Source organism: Lepeophtheirus salmonis, chromosome 14, assembly GCF_016086655.4.
Source record: "Lepeophtheirus salmonis chromosome 14, UVic_Lsal_1.4, whole genome shotgun sequence".
Lineage (NCBI taxonomy): Eukaryota > Metazoa > Arthropoda > Copepoda > Siphonostomatoida > Caligidae > Lepeophtheirus > Lepeophtheirus salmonis.
Window position 1 is genome coordinate 36,198,186 of NC_052144.2, and position 17,989 is coordinate 36,216,174.

Consider the following 17,989-nt stretch of genomic DNA (forward strand, 5'->3'; position numbering starts at 1 on the left):
TAATATCCCCCCTCCCTCAACAATAGCCAGCAAAAATCAGTAGTAGGTCGACCTTTTTATATGTCTCAGGCTAAGGGGTATTTTTAGAGTCATAAGATTTTCTTTGGGTTAATTTATTAATTTTATATTATCAAAATTACTAATTGTTCATGAAGCTATTCTAGTTGTAAACAAGTAACTGTACAATAGCTAATAGGTATCCCTATTCAGAGTGAAGTAAAATACTAAATTAATTTTTGCTGTTTAATTTGTAAAAAAAATAGCTAGTTTTAGATGGTTTTATTCATGTAATAATAGAGAAGGTTTTGTCAGAATTATTTTAATTATATAACTGTTTTATTTCTACTTTTATCGTAGTGTTTTAATACTGGCTTGTATTCAGCTCAAGCTCAACAATGATAAATCGACTATTTTCAAAAACATTGATCAGTTGAAACAACGATAATTGTAAATAAATTAATCACAGTTCTCATCCGGACTGTTTCTTTGTTGAAGAAAATCAACACAGAAATTGAGAAACATCCTGGCCAATCAATTTATGCAATTGCTGACAGCATCGAAAATTGTTTCGTTCAACTGTTCATCATGCAATCAATCAGAAATTGCTGTACCACAGCAATGTACGCTGCAAGAAACATCTTCTAACCCCATCAAACAGGGAGATCATGGTCACTTGAATCAGGAATTTGAACAAGTTAAAACAGGATCCTACGAAATCCACTTCCTAGATCTCTGAACGTTCCATTGCCAATGTTTTTGACATACTGGATATAATTAGATCTGGATATTTGAATTATCCTCAAATTGACCCCAACAGTGGCAGCAATGTCTTTTGGGGCTACATGTGCGTCAAAAAGTCGGATTCATGAATCCATTTGCCTCATGTTCACTTATTTGGTGAACGATTGAAAACAAGAACTGTCTCAAAACAAAGCAATTACCATAAATCACACAACACCTTACTCAAAAAATGCATTAAAATGCGATTAAGTCGTTTGGAAATTTGATTCGAACCCTTTACATCGATTTTCAATATATTAAATTACCAATTTGTATTCTTTAAATTAATTTATTCATAATTATAAATGATATTCGTATTTTTAATAATAAAAAATTAGTTTCCTTTTGTAATCCAATTAGCATCAAAGGTTTGATATGAATAAGACTCCTTCACTCATGGGGAAACCAAATATTTTTGATGTATACAATTGATGTTCGAATTGTTATAATGGACAAACGTTGTAGTAAATTTAGGAGGCGCAGCAGTATATAATACATCAGGAGCATATTTTTTGTATGTTTTGTATCTGACAAAATCTAACATAAATTTCAAAAATAAAGATCCTTTGAGGAATCCAAAGAAGGAACAATTTAGCATCTTATAAATTCCATCTGTATAAACCACGAAGCTTTTACTAAATATATCTATAGGAAATGGTTTTAGGACTATGTTATCGATATCAGTATAAATGCCTCCAAAGCTAAAAACAATTTCATATCGTAGTATATCTGAAATCCCACCTTTTCTTCCTTTTTTTCTTGAATCATCAATAAGCTCTGGAACGTTCAGCAGAAGATATTCTACGTTCTTTGTTCTGAGTCTGTAAAAATGAAAAGTGTCAAAAAGATATAATTATTATGGTAAATCGTGTGTATTCTTTTGCTGCTCCGCATTTTTGGAATTGGTAATCTGAAGAATGAATTTTATTTTCCTCAGCTATTGACATTATTATTATTTAATTCCTGAGTGGTGAACCCATTTTCTTACTATAGTCAAAATATTCGTGGGTGTTCAAAAAAGACGTAAAGTAACCTTGTGGATTTGTTGCAGAGTTAATATTCTAAGTCCTTGTTGATCTGCGAGTCGAAGTACTTTTTGCCAATGTCCTTGTATATTTCCTTCTACTCCTCCTCATCTTCCTTTGTCACAGCTGATTGTAGCTGATCTAATGAAGCGTTATGACAGCTAGACTGCTCTCCTTCAAAACATTGTTCAAATGGTCAGGATTACACTGTTAATTGTCGGTTTCTTTTGATTTAATATGCCAAAAATACACACGATTTTTATTACTATTTATAATAGACCTTTCCCAGTTAATGAAGGAAATCAATGTTGCATTTTGAAGAGAGTTCTGATCCAACCACAAATAAAAACTAAAATGCAAATGCATTTCATGCATCAATAATACGTTTCCCACATATTTTTGTGGAATCTAAACAATGAGGGAGATTGTGTATATTTTAATTTGAACTTATATACGATATTTCTATTGGAGTTCACTTACTTCAGAGCAAACCCAAATCATGTGAATTGTTGGGAGTATTTTATAGGTATTCTCGGTATATTTTGCTATATCTTTAATCGGTAGTTCAACACTTGTTCATGGAATTTGATCGCCGTCATTTTTTTTTTCCATTTGAGTTATTTTTCCATTTTCTTATATTTACCTTGTAAACTTTCATTTCTTAGGGAATAATTTGTATTTAGATACAATTTTAGTTGTTTTAGTAATTTTACAATGTCCGTGCAAATTAATTAGTTTTTTACTTAAGCTTTTAGAGATTAAATTTTCTGTCAAAAATATTGTTATGATTAAATTTGTAATAGAAAAAATGCGAGGATTTTGCTGATGGACTATTTTGTAAATATGGCCAAAAAAGTTTTATTTATTTATTGATATATACAATTGGATATTTTAATTCAATTTAAAATGATAGTATGATAAATAGATATTGTTTCAATGCTATGTATGTCATGTTGGAGAAATATTGAGTGTTCTTTTGCAGAAAAATATTTTATATTCATTAATGAACATTATATAAACACTAAACAGTAGGGAATCACTGTAAAAGGATTATAGTAAAAGGGATGCAGACAAAATGGCTGCTTGGTAAAATTATCGAAAACAATGTACACAGGGAGAAAAAATTGTTGTGGGTAATAATATTATGAAGCAACATCACTGTAAGCAATATGATTGGGAATAATTTCATTGCAAGACATTATTATCGTTTGCAATTTCTTTACAATTTATATTACATTCGTTACGATAAAATTAATGATGATGAAACTTGCCTTGTAATATCCCCAACCCATAGGTTGCACAGGCGAAGCTCTGGGGTCCAAAGTTGTTTGAACTCCCCCTCTGCTGCGTTTCTAAACATCCAAAGCAGTTTGAACTCCACCACTGCCGCGTTTCTAAGCATTTATGACTCTAATATAATATGCTATAACACACCCCGAACCACTGTTCTGCAGGTGAACGACTGGGCCCACAGGCAGGTAAAATTCCATCGTTGTGGATTATTTAAGCATCAAAAAACCCTTTTAAGAACCAAAAATACACCTCTGTACAGTTAAATTAATGACCCTCAATGCAGTCTAAAATTCACCCCACCGCGTTTTTAAGCATCAAGGCCCCTTTGAATTTGCTGGAATACATCCAGACCCATGGGTGAAGTATGTGAGCTATTGTGTCCCAAGATAGTTTAAACTCTTCATCCATATTTTCCCCATGCATCCTTAAGCCCATGTAATAACCAAAAAGTAAACCCCTGCCCTCATGTTATACAGTTGAAATGCTGGACACCAAGATAGCTTCAACTATGCTGCCGTAACGTTTCTATTCCCCAAGAAAACTTTCTAATATGCAATAACACACCCTCAGACCATGGATTGTGCACCGTCCACTTCTATGCAAATACTTTGTACTTTTTTGTGCAATGTTTATGTGATATATGGTGTTAAGTATATATTTGTATACCTAGAAATAGAAAATATTAGTTATACATAAGGTTGCATCAAACGCCCTTATATTCCTTGATTATCTTATCTGTTCTCCTAAATATGTTACTTAATGGAAAAAAAAACATATGCGCAAAAAATCAGCACAATTTTTGGTGGTCGTGGGTGCCCACCAAGCCCTTTAAGTTTTTGAACTAAGCTACAGTATAGTACAAATTTCAATCTCACTCTTCCCTAACATTAATTTGCTTGGTATCCAATATATTTGTTTTATATATCATTCTTGTAAAAACACTAGTGATGGGTCGGTCTGGACTGAATGAACCGGACCAACTATCCGTCGGTCTAAATTGAATGAATCGATGGACCGCGGTCTGGACTGATATAAATTAGAAAAAGAAAACATGTGACGTCACACACCTTTTTTAATATAATATATATGAATTATGATAATTCATTTCGTTACTATTTCCAAAAAGGGTATTCCTATGACTTCGTAGGCAGGTTGTATAATTTTAAAATCTTCTTTCTTTTATGGTCTACCTCTTCAGTCCGCAGACCGATGCAGGACCGAGTCACATGACAAGAGCTTTATTATTTGTTAATTTTTTTTTTTTTTTTGGACCGACCTAGTGAGTTCATCACGAGGTTTTAGATTCGATATACTACAAGACCATGAAGAAAGATGGAGATTAATTTATTGTGGTTCAAGATTTGTAGAGTTGGAATCTCTTGCGATTAAATGGGCAATGAAAAAGTGTCACATTTACATGAGTGGATTACCAAAGTTTAGTAAGAGGATCTGAGCATTTCATCGTCGGAGCTTTATACATTCTGAGCTATCAAGATATGAATCACTTTTTTACATTTGGAGCTAAATAGAACATAACGCTACCGAACAAAAAAAACCGTTTTCTGAACAACAGAAATCATTTGTGACATGTATATAAATAGAAAGATGATGCAGTTAGACCGTAAATAGCTCCGCATAAATATGTCTAGAGATGGTGATAGGATATTATTAAAAAAAGCATGAAAGATAAACGGCTTTAATATTGGATCATTAATATTTGTTATTCATTTTTTTTTTTTTGTCACAGTCATCACCGATTGTTGCAATAAAATACCTCAATTTAAGGATATGTATAAAATACTTTCTATCTCTTTTCCAAAGGTGGTTATTCACAAATTTATATTCTATTTTAGCAATACTGACTTTAACAGTCTTGTTTTTTTTTTAACTACACTTGTACCGACCCCAATATGTAGAAGGCATCCCTAAAATATGTTGGTATGTAAAATTAAAGAAACTGAATATTAACGTGGACAATTTGAATCTGTTCTCCTTTTAAATAGGTTTTCTTAAGTATTATTCGTTCATAATATATATTTAAGTATACAATAATATAACTGGTAAAAAATTTAAAAAATGGAATAATTTGAAAAAGTAAATAAATATTCAATTTTGAAATATCATCAGTCGTTCAAAAGCTGTTAAGCTCTTCGAATCTCTCTCCTTTGAACAGAGAATTATCTACTACATATTTTTTCTTCTGATTTTCTCTTAATAGACAATAATTTAAATATAATTATTGTTTGTTGTGCCTTCCCAACTCCACTTTGGGAGTGAAGAAATTGAGCTCCTCAATTAATTTATCTTAATTAAGTTTATTTTTTGAAAGCTTTTTTTCTTTCACGTTTCCAGTCAGGGATATGGAGATTGAAACATACTTTTTTAATAGCAAACGAAGAATAGGATATGAAAGGACGGTCCCAGAAGTATCAGGCCTGAATAAAAAATGGGGATAGTTGTTTAAAAAAATCACTTTATTAGAAAATGCATAGTCTACATATAAACCATACGTTTCAAGTTTGAAGTTGTACCATTGTTTAGTATTGATTTGACAGCCATCAATATTGAACCTTGCCAGTGAGTTTGTGAAAATGGGAGAAAATTTGGTCATTGTTATATAACACAATATTTTTAAATGAAAGGCCTAATCACAACCAATATAAATACAGAACTAGATTCTACTTTGGGTGAGTATATTTCTTCGTTTACAGAAGAAATTTTTGGGATAGCTGAGTTTAAACGAAAGGAGCTACTATGACGTGCATAGCAATGGTCGATCAAATGAGGTGACAACTCCAGAAATTGGGGAAAAATCCACATGATAACACATGTGAATCGTCGAGTACGAAAGCTATCGGACATTGTAAGAGTTTCTCAAACAACAGTACATCGCATAATATCTGAAAATTTAGACATTAGAAAGCTGGTTGCAATATGTGTGCCACAACTTTCAATTCGGAATGGTATCAAAAGAAACAGTGAATATGTGGTTGTGAAGCGAAGAACGCATTACTTTCTGTGTTTGCTATTTGAAGGTGATTCAACATGATACAAAGACGGCTTTACAAATATAAACAAATTGAAAGAAAAAACCTGAAAATTCAAAGAGGCACATTGATAATGTGATTCCCCTATCTCTTCTTGGGTGTAAATATTATAAGAAATACTTAGTGAGGCCTACAAACTCTCCGTATTTGAACATAATTTGAAGGTTACTAACAACCATGAAATTTCGTCTAAGGAAATAGACTGCATAAAATCCACTACTAGGTGTAACTTTCAGATGCGCACTGTAAATAGCGTATATGGAAATTTTAAAGCCTTAAAAAACGGCATTAAGGAACTACACCAAACTGCAAATTATTACTTTTAAAAATCTTATTTACACAACCATAGTAGAAGCGATAGATACTTTGTACACCCTGAATAATGATAATTTCAGGTTTTGGTTGGAGCTTTTTCATCAGATTATACCTCATGCAGAAATAATAAAATAAAAAGTACTAAACAAAATCTATATGTGGAAAAATCCATTTAAATTTATAGGCAATTAAAATCAAAAAATAATAAATATACTATACATTATATATAACATAAAATTATCATATTAAAACCCCTATAAGTTTCAGAATTTCACTCCCTCCCTCGTATAAAAAAACCGTAAAAGTAGTCACTTTTCTAAAAAAGAAAGTAATTGATTATCGTATTCTGATGAATTACCAAAAATATCCGAGCTTTTTTATATATCTCGCAACCTCAAACTTTGAAATTAATCATAAGACCAGGCTTTATTCTATAAATATACTTATTTTCTGAAATTTATAATCAAATTATTTCTAAATCGAAGAACGAAGTGAGAGAGTATACTTTTATTGAACCTTAAATGTTTTATTTATTCTTTTTTTGTTATGAAAAAAAATCGTGTGAAAAACATATAAAAGAAGTAATATAAAGTAGAAGAAATGATTTTTGGAAAAAAATCATATAATAATTGAATAAAAATAAAATGTGCAACAAATTGGAGAATATATATATGTAGTGTTCAGCTACACGAGTTGATCTCCTTTGAAACATTGTACCTCTCAGTTTTATTCGGATACTGAGATAAAGAAGTGGTAACTTTCAATTACCGAGTTTAATTCTGGAAACACTTCACTGGTGACACCGACATGAGTAAATATAAGCCAAGTCCTGAAGTCTCTCACGTAGTAAGGCAATTTAAAGATGTGTCCTTGCTGGCCAAGAAAGCCCAAATCATGGTGCTGGCGTCTCGAAGCGCAATTCAATTTTATCGAGTCACAGAGGAGTCTGAAAGGTATAATCACCTACTATCGGCGATTGACGAAGGAGTCCTGGATTTCTTCGATGAGGAAGATGAGGATACCCCAAGCAGCACGTCCTATTCTGATATGAAGGCCGAAATACTGGATGAGTATAAAATTTCGACACAAGATAAAATGGAGAGACTTTTTCAGCTATATTGATATAACTTCTCCTAAGATTGTTGCTGCCAACAGAGCTCCCGTAAAAACATATGATTTTAGGAAATTATGGATCGAATTAGAGCCTGTTGGCCGTGTTGAATGGTAGTTTAGTGGCAAACATAGAATACGGTGTCATTGGTGCGATTTTCTAGTCCATTTCAGATTTCTGTCGATATGGAATGTAGGTTGTTACGCCGTAACGATGTAAAACAAGATGTTACAAGGCAAAACTGTACTTTACGTGGAGGAATGAGGCTAAGGTGAGCTTTTGTAAAAACAAAAAAGTATTAAGTATTGCACCTATTCTTGCCCAATATGATCCCGGTTTGCTCGTGTTCCTTTCAACTGACGCATCGCCGAATGGACTTTGGAGCCGTCTTGTCCCATTTGGTGAAGGAAAGGAACGTCCTATTGATATATCTATATAATCGATATAGAAGCCACTGGAATCATATTGGCCCTAGACCGCCTTAAGCGCTACCTTATAAGCCAAGCTTTCTCCATAAAAACAGACCACAGGTCTCTCCAGTTTGTTCTTAACCCTTAAAAAGAGCTCCTTACTGTGGTCACGGCCTGTATCACCCGTTACAACGTTCGCCTTGCTATGTTCGATTATAATATTATTCAGGTCAAAGGGATTCACAGCCTACACTTTCTTTTCCCGGGTTTCTCTCGACGACCCTGAACCAATCATAGATCATGAAGGTAATGATCACTTAATGTTCCTGGTCATATCTTCTGCTAGTTCCAGAGACTATGTACTCCTTGCAGCTTTTAAAGAGAATGTATCTCTTCGCCTTGTCATTAAAACAGGAAGAGTAAGTGACGGGCCCAAGGTAACAGAAGATTCATACAAAAAGAAACTTCATGCCTTCTCAATGAAAACAGAATTGCAATTTTGGGGAAACCCCTTACCCATACCCTGTTCTCTCTGACGCAAGTTCATCGACGAACTACTTTTATCGCATCCAGGAATTGTGAAGATGAAATTTGTTGTGCGATGTAAGTTATGACGTCCTAACATAGATTTGACATTATAGCGGCATATAACACGTCAAAGCTCAAATCTCCTATTTCTACATTCAACTCATAATATTTAATCAAAATCTTGTCTATTACAACATTGAAGGCAAGAAGTGATAATTTATTTATGTGTTTAATGTTATAAACGATATAGCTATTTACGAATGATATATCTAGAAAATCAAAAACAATTCTTAGATAAAGTCGTGTTGACGACTTGTCAATCTTAGGGGTATGAAGCAGTATTTTTATACATAAGATCTACTCCACCATGCCTTTATTGTAGAGCTATACAATTGTAGGACCAAAATTTTGTGAACCTTAAGTTCAGATAGATTATCAGTGTATTTACCTTATATTATTTATCACTGTTATCATCTTTGAGGATATAGTCAAAGTGACAATTTCGAAGTATTATAATAACAACGTCAATTTGGCTTCAGGAGCAATGAAGCATCATATCCATTTATTTTTATAAGCATTATAAATTAATGTCCTCTTCATCAGCAATAAATTTGATCATTGTTAATATATCTACTAATAAAAAATACTTTAATATGAATACTCTAATAAGAAAAAAACCAAAGATACATGTCTCATCTTGCAAACAACTTTGAATGTAATGAATACGGAAAAAATTACCTTTCAAACCCAGAGGGACACTACTGTCCCAACAACTTTAAACTGCCATATCATTCGCATTTTCATCAAAATATAGCAAAATTTTCAAAAATTACTCCTTATACTAGACAAATGTAAAACCAGCAATAAAAAAATTTAATTATTCATACATGAAAAGTATATGATTAGTAGAATATTATTTTTTCGAATTCCAAAAAATAAAATAGTTTGAAGACTTATAAAGCATGAATGTAAAGTCTTATAACAAAATATTTTTTATAAATTTTAGAGATCTACTTTTACTCTTTCTAATAATTTAAAAATATCTTAAATATTATGAAAAATGAAGAATTATTGAAAATATTAGTACCAACGTCCTGTCGATGCCTCTCCCCCCCCAAACAAAAAATCCTACGGATGCCCCTGCACTTTCAAGTACAAAGGTTTAGGAGTATTTTTTTCTACTGTAGATAGCCTCACTGATTTTCTAATATTTTTGAGCGATAATACACTTTTTCTCGGATCAGCCTCAATGATCCTGCTAATTCCGAATTTTAGCCACTGGAAACTGGCTACAATACTCAACGATTCATACTTAATTCTGTACGGGGTTATGACTAAACAAGTGGAAGAAATTATCAATAAAAGTATTTGGGCTCAACAGAAGGGATTTTTAAGGGAGAGGAAAATATATGATGTCTCTCGAAATATTTGTACTTGTATTTTACTCAGTTCCAGAAAGGTAAAAAGAAGAAATATATTCTATTACTCATGAACAAATATTAAGAGCTGTTAAAAGGCCCAGGAAGTTTATTAATTCAGTATGAGCATTATTAACTAATAGAACATCAACTATATCAATTAATGGAGTGGAAAGTCAACCGATTACGCTAAGGAGAAGTTTTAGACAGGGCTTTCCTTCAGCCCCGCTGTTTTTTGTTGTTGCAGTCATGGATATGGTCAGGGGTGTTTGAAGAAAATTTTGTAGATTTAATATAAAGCTAGCAAGATCGAGTTACGTGATAGATCTCTACGCTGATATTAAGCTAAAACGATCTAACACGAGGCTGGTTTGAAAAGTTTCCTACCTAACAAAGACACGATAAAAATTTTCTAAATTTTTATTTAAATTATCAACCTAGTCTTCTTGTAACTCTACATACTTGTTGCAGCGATGCTCCTCTCTATATAACCTATTCTAATAGTACTCAGTGGTTTTCTCAACAAAATAATTATTCACGAATGTGATTCCCTCTTCATTTGACAAAAATTTATTTGAACAATATTTTTATTTCGGGCATATAATGGTGAATCCAAGTTTCATCTACAGTAATTAATTGGCGTCAAAACTCGGATTTATTTCACTAAAACTGCGTCAGCAGAGGGATACTCAATTTGTTCTTATTTACATGATACACACATCAACTCACTCAAACGACTGTTGCATAACAACTGTGTGTCCAAAATAGTTGAAACTTTGATGTATAACTGTCAATATATGTTAAATAGATGTGACTAGCTTTCATTTACGAGTGCTGCTATATTTATTTTGAGTTTATGAGTGTTATTTGAATACGTTCTTTTGAAGGATGACTTATAAAATATCCACTTATCTTTATTGTGAAACGCCTGTTGGCTGAAAATTGAATAAAGTGACATAAATAAACTTGTTTGGTTCTTTTTCTACATAATTCTTAAGCCTCCTCCTGTTTGGACTAACATGATTTATTCTCTTTGGAAAAAAGATTGCACGGGTATTCATAACCCTTGATTAAAAAAATATTTATACGTCTATAAAATTGTAAAGAATGAAGTTTTTTTCATTTCTAACAAATGGGCTCATCTTAAACTGTGAAAATTTTTGTAAGCATTATATACAGGGGTTGGTAGGAAAAGGTGGCCTTAAGAGGCTGCTTTAGAAGTATTTCAATAATTAATTATTTTTAATCATTAAAAAATTAAACAAGTTTTTTTTTAAACTAGGTCACTCAATATCGCCACCTTCATTATGAATTATAGCTTTTAAATGTCATCCAAAAGTCCTTGAAGTAGTTGTCCCAATCAGTCCCTACGGCAGCCTTAACCTAGTCTATATTTTGGTGTAGAGTTTGTCCCCACACAGCAAAATCTAGCGTGTTCAAATCTGGTGAGGAAGGGGGCCACGTCAGTTTCTATTTCCCTATTTACCACTCGAGTCTCCTAGCCTTCATGACCTCTGTCAGAAGGTGGTTTTTGTTTCTATTGTATGTAGACAATCTCAAGTGGTACCTTCACAGTCCTCCTTATGGTCCTAGCAGCTACCGAGAAGTTGTTGGGGAGGCGACTCCTTGATTTAGTGGAGTCCTTCTTGATCTTCTTCCACAAGCCAAAAAGGAACTCCGGATCCATCTTTAAATTGTGCTGTTTACTTCTTGCTTTTCCAGAGGGTCTTTTCAATCATTTATCATTTTGATACATTGAAAACCAGGCTCCTGGAGCACATCACAATGTCCATAATCCTCGCCTCCTCCACTTCAGGATCTAGGAGATCTGTGCTCGTTCATGATGACAAGATGACAGAATATTTATTATAGTTTGTTTATTCATAAAGGATGGCATAACCAGAGGGTTCAAAAATTATAACTAAACCTTCATATATTAATGAGAAAATTAACATTAATTAGCAATCCGCCTTTTATTGTCCAACCCGAGAATGCTTAGACCTCCATTCCATCTCTTTCAAGCATGTTCACATAGTTCATAGTGGCTCATTTGTTCAGAATTGTATTCAAATCTATTCCAAAAAAGAATGGAAGACCTAATTTTGAAAATATTAAATTCAACACAAATATACCCTTAATTGCTCTTTACGAATGTAATTTTTTTAAATCTGTTTTACACTAGTTGTTTTTTTTGTGTGTTTTATTTTTTGAATAGATGATTATTTCACAAATCTGTCAAATCCTATTTTTTGATCTTGTTTTTAATTTATTGTCTCGCCTCCCTTATTTCTCTTTTGGGAATTTTTTGTTTTACGTTTATAATACTCTGACTGTGTGATAATAATAAATTATTGCAAATAAAAAAATAATAATCAAAAAAATAGATATGCAATGTTCTTAGAAATAATAGTCTATTTCAGGGGCTTCCATATAATTATATGAATAATAGTATATATTTATAGTTTATTTCAAAAAAATATCCTATTTTGTTTTGTTTTTTGTAAAAAATTCAAATATTACTTTTGAATAAAAAAAGAAATCCAGCTTTATTCTCAAAAAATTACATTTTTTGGAATGTAATCTTCAAATGTTAATTTTTTAGGAATTTTTTTTCAAAAATCCACTGTTATTCTGAAAAAATTACATTTTTTGGGAAAAAATCAAAATTCACAGCTGTCCACAAAAAATAAATGTTTACATTTAATTTCAATTATTAAATTTTCTGGTAAAACTTAAAAGTTTCTTAATTTTGGTGGAGGACTAAAGGCTCTCCACCCACCCACTTGCGGACGCCCCTGTATTGGTAAATGGTAGATGTGGTAACCGACCTTAATTGTTGACTTTGTACTTAATAATAGGTAAACCAGTTCAATGGGTATAAGAGTAGTCTACAGGAGGGCTGAGGAAAGAGAATTTGCACCCTATGGTACCACTCGTGACGTCAGGCACCTTACGTGACGTCAAAAAAGGAAAAGAGGTGGGTAAGGAAGAAAGAAGAAAAGAAGGATAAAAAAGAGAGATGGATACTTCCACAAACGTGACAGTGGCTGACAGTGAAAGTAGAAATCACATGATATGGATTCTGATAAGAAATTAACATCAAGATGACAACTTTCGATTAGGCCTTAGCCTTTCATTGTTTACCATTCATTCTCTACTGTTTCGAGTGAATATGGAACGTAAACTACGAACTTTATTGATAAAAATAAGATGGAGGAAATAATTAACGTATTCCTGAAACAAAATAAGGCTCACAAATATTTACTTCTTGATCATTCTTGATGTATGTTGGTTGTATAATTTAGTGTATAAAAAATGTGTAAAAAAGATAATAACATTTTTTTTTAAATAAAAACTGATTCATATTTAACTGAGTTGTTCTTTTCGTAGTTTGAACACACATATTCACGCACATATACCATGTGATAAAAATATTGTTTTTTTTTTTTTAAATCATCAATATGTATTGTCGGCTTAAATGGTCGTTGGGCTTGAATTTGGCAGTGACGTCCCTAATATGATAAAAGTATTCGTTTTCCACCCATAAAATAATTATATCCTACGCTTATGACAATAGGGTATTGTAATGTTTATTATTTGAACTCGTCCTTTGTCATGGAAATAAAATTTAGTTATGAGAATAAGATTTTAAATATTTAATTAAAAATAAAAGTACTGTTTTTTTAATTATTCAATTTCATTTTTCCACGTACTCAATTGATTTGAAATGAAAACTATAAAATATTACACGGAACTATGTACAAAAAGTGCATATATTAGTTTATTTAACTTCTACTTCGCTATAATAAATACTACTATTTGCTTTCAAAAAATGAAATAAAAAAATAGAAGTTAATTGTTAAATTCAAGTATAATAACACAAGGGAGTAATTAGAGGGTTTAAATTTGACCAATTAAATTAAGCCAAAAATAAAATTTATTCTTGAGCGTAAAATCCAAAACTGATCGCTGTTTTTCTCTGGGTCGCCAGGTTTTGGAAATATTTCAGCAAGGTATTATGTTGTGATATTTCATATTATTTATTACGGGTATGACGTCATTATAAGGAAACTGAAATCGTAAACAATATAAGTCAATGTTCCATATTTTGTTGTATACCACCCTACAAAATAGGATCACTCAAAAAATACCAAATGGAACTGATTCCTTGTAGATCCTTATTTTTTAAAATAAAAGATAAAATATTTTCTATAATATAAACTATGTTACTTCTTATCGCTATGAATGATGAATAAGCTATAATTATCTCATGAAGAGTGTTTTTTTTTTTTCCCATCACTTATTTACTTCTAATTTAAAAAAATTATGGTCCTTTTATAAATATAATATTTTATATAAAGAAAGCAAAGAAGAGATTGAGTGTGGATTGAATACCTGTAGAAATATGAAGGCCACATGTAATGTCTCAATATTAAAACAATCTTGAACTACAATCAAGAAAAAATGAAAATCTAACTGTTAGAACTATTTGAGTTACTTATTGGCTTTCTATTCATATTTCTGGTATGAGGTAGGATATCAAAGAACCAGGCCTTTAGTTTAAAACTATTATATGAAGGAGACTTATATTGAACCCGATATTGCCCCTTTTCTTTAAAAAACCTATCAATTTCTCATTTTTTTATTGAAACGATCAATTTTGGCTACTTTAAGTGGAATTTACGACACTTCCTAAGGGTTAATGTGAGAATTTTTTTTTTATAGAAACGGACAATAATTCATCGAAGAATACAAATGTAATCCACAATCAATTTTGATAGAAATTGGTCTAGCTTACTTTTGTGTTGACGGGCCACATATATAAATAATCAAGAATTTTATTTGTTGTTTTGAACCTATTTGATTTTCGTTGAATCATCTTTCTCTACAAATTTGATTGTTTTCATTGATAAAAAAATATAAATTACTTTTTCTGTCTCTAATAATTCCTCTTTTTCAAATGGAATAACTTTTCTTTATAGAGGATTCAACTATTCATAAAAGGGGTTGTTCAAAAAGTAAGGTGACTTTTCAAATTTTGCGGCTTAGTACATTTAGTATGCTCGATGTTTTCTTGTTTAGTACACTCGCCATAAATATATGTATTGTTTCAAATAATTTGCATCAAAGTATGAGTAAAAAATGAAAATAAGTACTCCAAATCACTTGAAATGTTGACAGTGGCATACAGTGGAATCTTTAAAGGGAGTATCAATTAACCCTATATTTTCATCGATTTTTTTTTTTTTAAGGTTATGAAGGGTTCATTTTCCACTCAGAGAATCAGTAGGGACTTTAATCAGTTTATTTATACACTAACTGGTTTCCCCAACTAAGTAATATCTAGGCTTGGTAAGCCCATCAGATTGACAAAATCATTTTCTCAATTCTCAAGTCTCAATTATTTGATCAAATGATTGATCTACAGCAGAATTTCCAAGCAATATCCTGTAGATACTTGTCATACTGATCCCCCAAGGATGCCTCAATCTCCTGTAAGTCACCTGAAGATATTTTTTTTATTAACTCATGCACAGCATCGATGTATTCTGACACAACAACCGATTTTGGACGGTCTTTACGAATTGATCCCCATTTAAGGAATTAAGCTCATTGATGCACTGTTGCCTTGACATCCTACGTTAAATACTATGAAAAAGATTGCACGAAACTGTTCAACACTGAATTTAATTTTTTTTTAATGCAAATAATATTTCAAATCACGTGTAACTAACAAAACGTTATTATTAAGTTGATACTTGTAAATACCAAGCTAACAACTGGATACAAAAAAAGGAGCTTACTCTTACGTATAGTTTCTCTAAGGTCAGAAATTAATGTAGCAACGTTTCATAATCTAGCACATATAGAACATCTAAATATTAATAATCAAATTTATTTCATATTAAAATTATAATCATGCTTTTTGTAATTGTTTTAACAAAAAGAGGGGTTAAATAAAAAATGGCTCAACTCAATTTAATTACATTTCCAACTTTTTTCAAACCTCCCAGACATTGCCTTGCAGTGATGACATCATTCTTTTCTCCAAAAAATGTTCTACTCCTCCTTTCATGTGACATTTTTCATTTTCGAGAGAAAGTACGACATGATTACAATTTGTAAGATTTCTACATTCTAATATACAATTTTCCAATGTCATTGGTAATCCTGTTTTGAATGTTATTGCAAGTGTATCGTGATTCCAATAAACACAAGCTTTCAAGAGAAATGAATAATAAAATTTGGCTTCATAATTAGTTAGTTAATTCCTCTTACGTTCCCTAATGTAAAGCATGTTAGTACTATTCTCACTAATCGAGTATTTATCAATCAATTCACACTCGTTCCTTTTATAGTTGAAGGCCAAGCAGTCTGTTGAATCCTGACAGAGGATGGCACACATAATCAGTGTCATAGCTTCATACGTTTGGTAAATAGATAAGCCCACAACTCCTGTTTCAAAGTATATCTTCGTAAAACCTTGATTCATTCTTTACAACCAGAAGAAAGAACACGCTAAAAAGAATGACAAATTACAAATGAGTTGATTTATAATTTCCTGGGGTAGTGTAGTCCTATTTACTACATGTTATTCATTCTGTTGAAGTTGTAATTGCTAAGCAACAAAATAAATGTGTTTTTTTTTTTGTATATTACGTGGGATTTAAAAAATGATATGACGACAACATTTTGTTTCAGGGCAATCCAAAGAGGGAACGAATTTTATCATCGACCCTTGTGACAGGCCAACCGTTATTATTCCCCCATTTTAACACACAAAGTATTCAAGTCTTTGAAAGGATCCTGGATAAATTAGCAAACAATTTTATTGACTATTAATTGAAACCCAAAGAACATGTTCTAGTTAATGTATCCACCCTCAGAATGGATAGTGAGCTCCAAGGGGTGATGAAAGCTGCTTCAGCCCCTCTGGATGTACTCGGCGCTCATGGAGGCTCAGGCCTTGTTGACAGAGGTATTCAGGGTGCGGGTGCTGTTATGGCGTTTCCTACAGGCCATTGAATCCACATACACCTAGATGGAATAGTATTTTTTGAAGGAAATTATTTGTTAATCAATTATGTGTTTGTATATATTAGGCTGGGAGAAAAGTAACTTCGTATTTCTTGGCCCATTTTTTAACTAATGAGCAAGATATATCTTGCTCATTATTGGTCGCATCTAATCATACGGTGCAGTGTTGTAAAGGTATGATTATATACAACTAACGTTTTAAGCTACTATATTGTGCTTGGCCGGCTTAGTTGGAAATTATTATGCGTCGAGTATTGAGGCCTCAAAGAAAGAAATTGGCCTTATTTTAGATTATTACTATCAGATAGCGAAGGACGCGTCAAAAGCGACAAGAAAACTGGCAATGTATACGGACCCGATACTCTTTCGGTTTTGTTGTACAGCAGTGGTTCAATGTAAAAAAAACAAATCATTTAAATTATGCTCTCTAATGTGAACATTTCGAGCGTTTGAAGCCGTATGGAGGCTTTGGAATACAACTTCACAATACCCAACATGTTATTGATTTACTTGCGAATGGCATAACCATTATTTTGAAGCAAATTCTGAAAAACAAATAGTGAAAAGAATTGAAATAGTCATGAACTTCTTTAAGAAATTCGGAGAGAAATCCAGATTAGAAATAAATAGAAAAAGAACAGGGATGCTCTCTTTCAGCGTATGCTGTACATCAAGATAACACAACAAAAAAAAATATGGACTGCTTTCTTAAAAACAAAATTGAATAAATAGGTATAATATGGAAAAAAGATGTAGAGGTAAATTGTTGCAGTGTGTTCATTTTCTAGTTCTATAACTTTATCATCTTTTATGTTCGCATTTTAAAGGGTTGTTTTTAGATTTTTATAGTTACATGTAATTATAAATATGTACATTTTTATTATGATGTGTTTTGTCCAATGGATTAAATTAAAACTATAAGGTTCATTTATATTGTATACAATACAACTTCGTCGGATATTAATAAAGGCATAAAAAAATAATCTCAAATTTGCTATCTACTGTGAACAACTCGACCGTTTGA

At 31.9% G+C, this 17,989-nt stretch overlaps 1 protein-coding gene across 1 annotated transcript; it reads right to left on the bottom strand.

Annotated features, from left to right (window-relative positions):
- Positions 1–1,174: 1,174 nt before the first annotated feature.
- On the bottom strand, positions 1,175–6,145 carry LOC139907131 (subversion of eukaryotic traffic protein A-like). Its single transcript, XM_071893254.1, has 4 exons — positions 6,112–6,145; positions 2,286–2,356; positions 2,086–2,213; positions 1,175–1,601 (listed from the first exon to the last, which is right to left on the bottom strand). The coding sequence occupies exons 1-4, from the start codon at positions 6,143–6,145 to the stop codon at positions 1,175–1,177; spliced, it is 660 nt and encodes a 219-aa protein (XP_071749355.1).
- Between the last annotated feature and the right edge of the window lie 11,844 nt (positions 6,146–17,989).

Excerpts from the sequence above, each read along its gene's own strand:
- LOC139907131 (XM_071893254.1), bottom strand. The coding sequence starts at position 6,145 with ATGTTGAATCACCTTCAAATAGCAAACACAGAAA. Across the intron at positions 2,357-6,111 it reads TCAAATAGCAAACACAGAAA|ATATAGCAAAATATACCGAG; the intron begins GTAATGCGTTCT and ends TACCGATTAAAG. Across the intron at positions 2,214-2,285 it reads TGATTTGGGTTTGCTCTGAA|ATTCCACAAAAATATGTGGG; the intron begins GTAAGTGAACTC and ends CTCATTGTTTAG.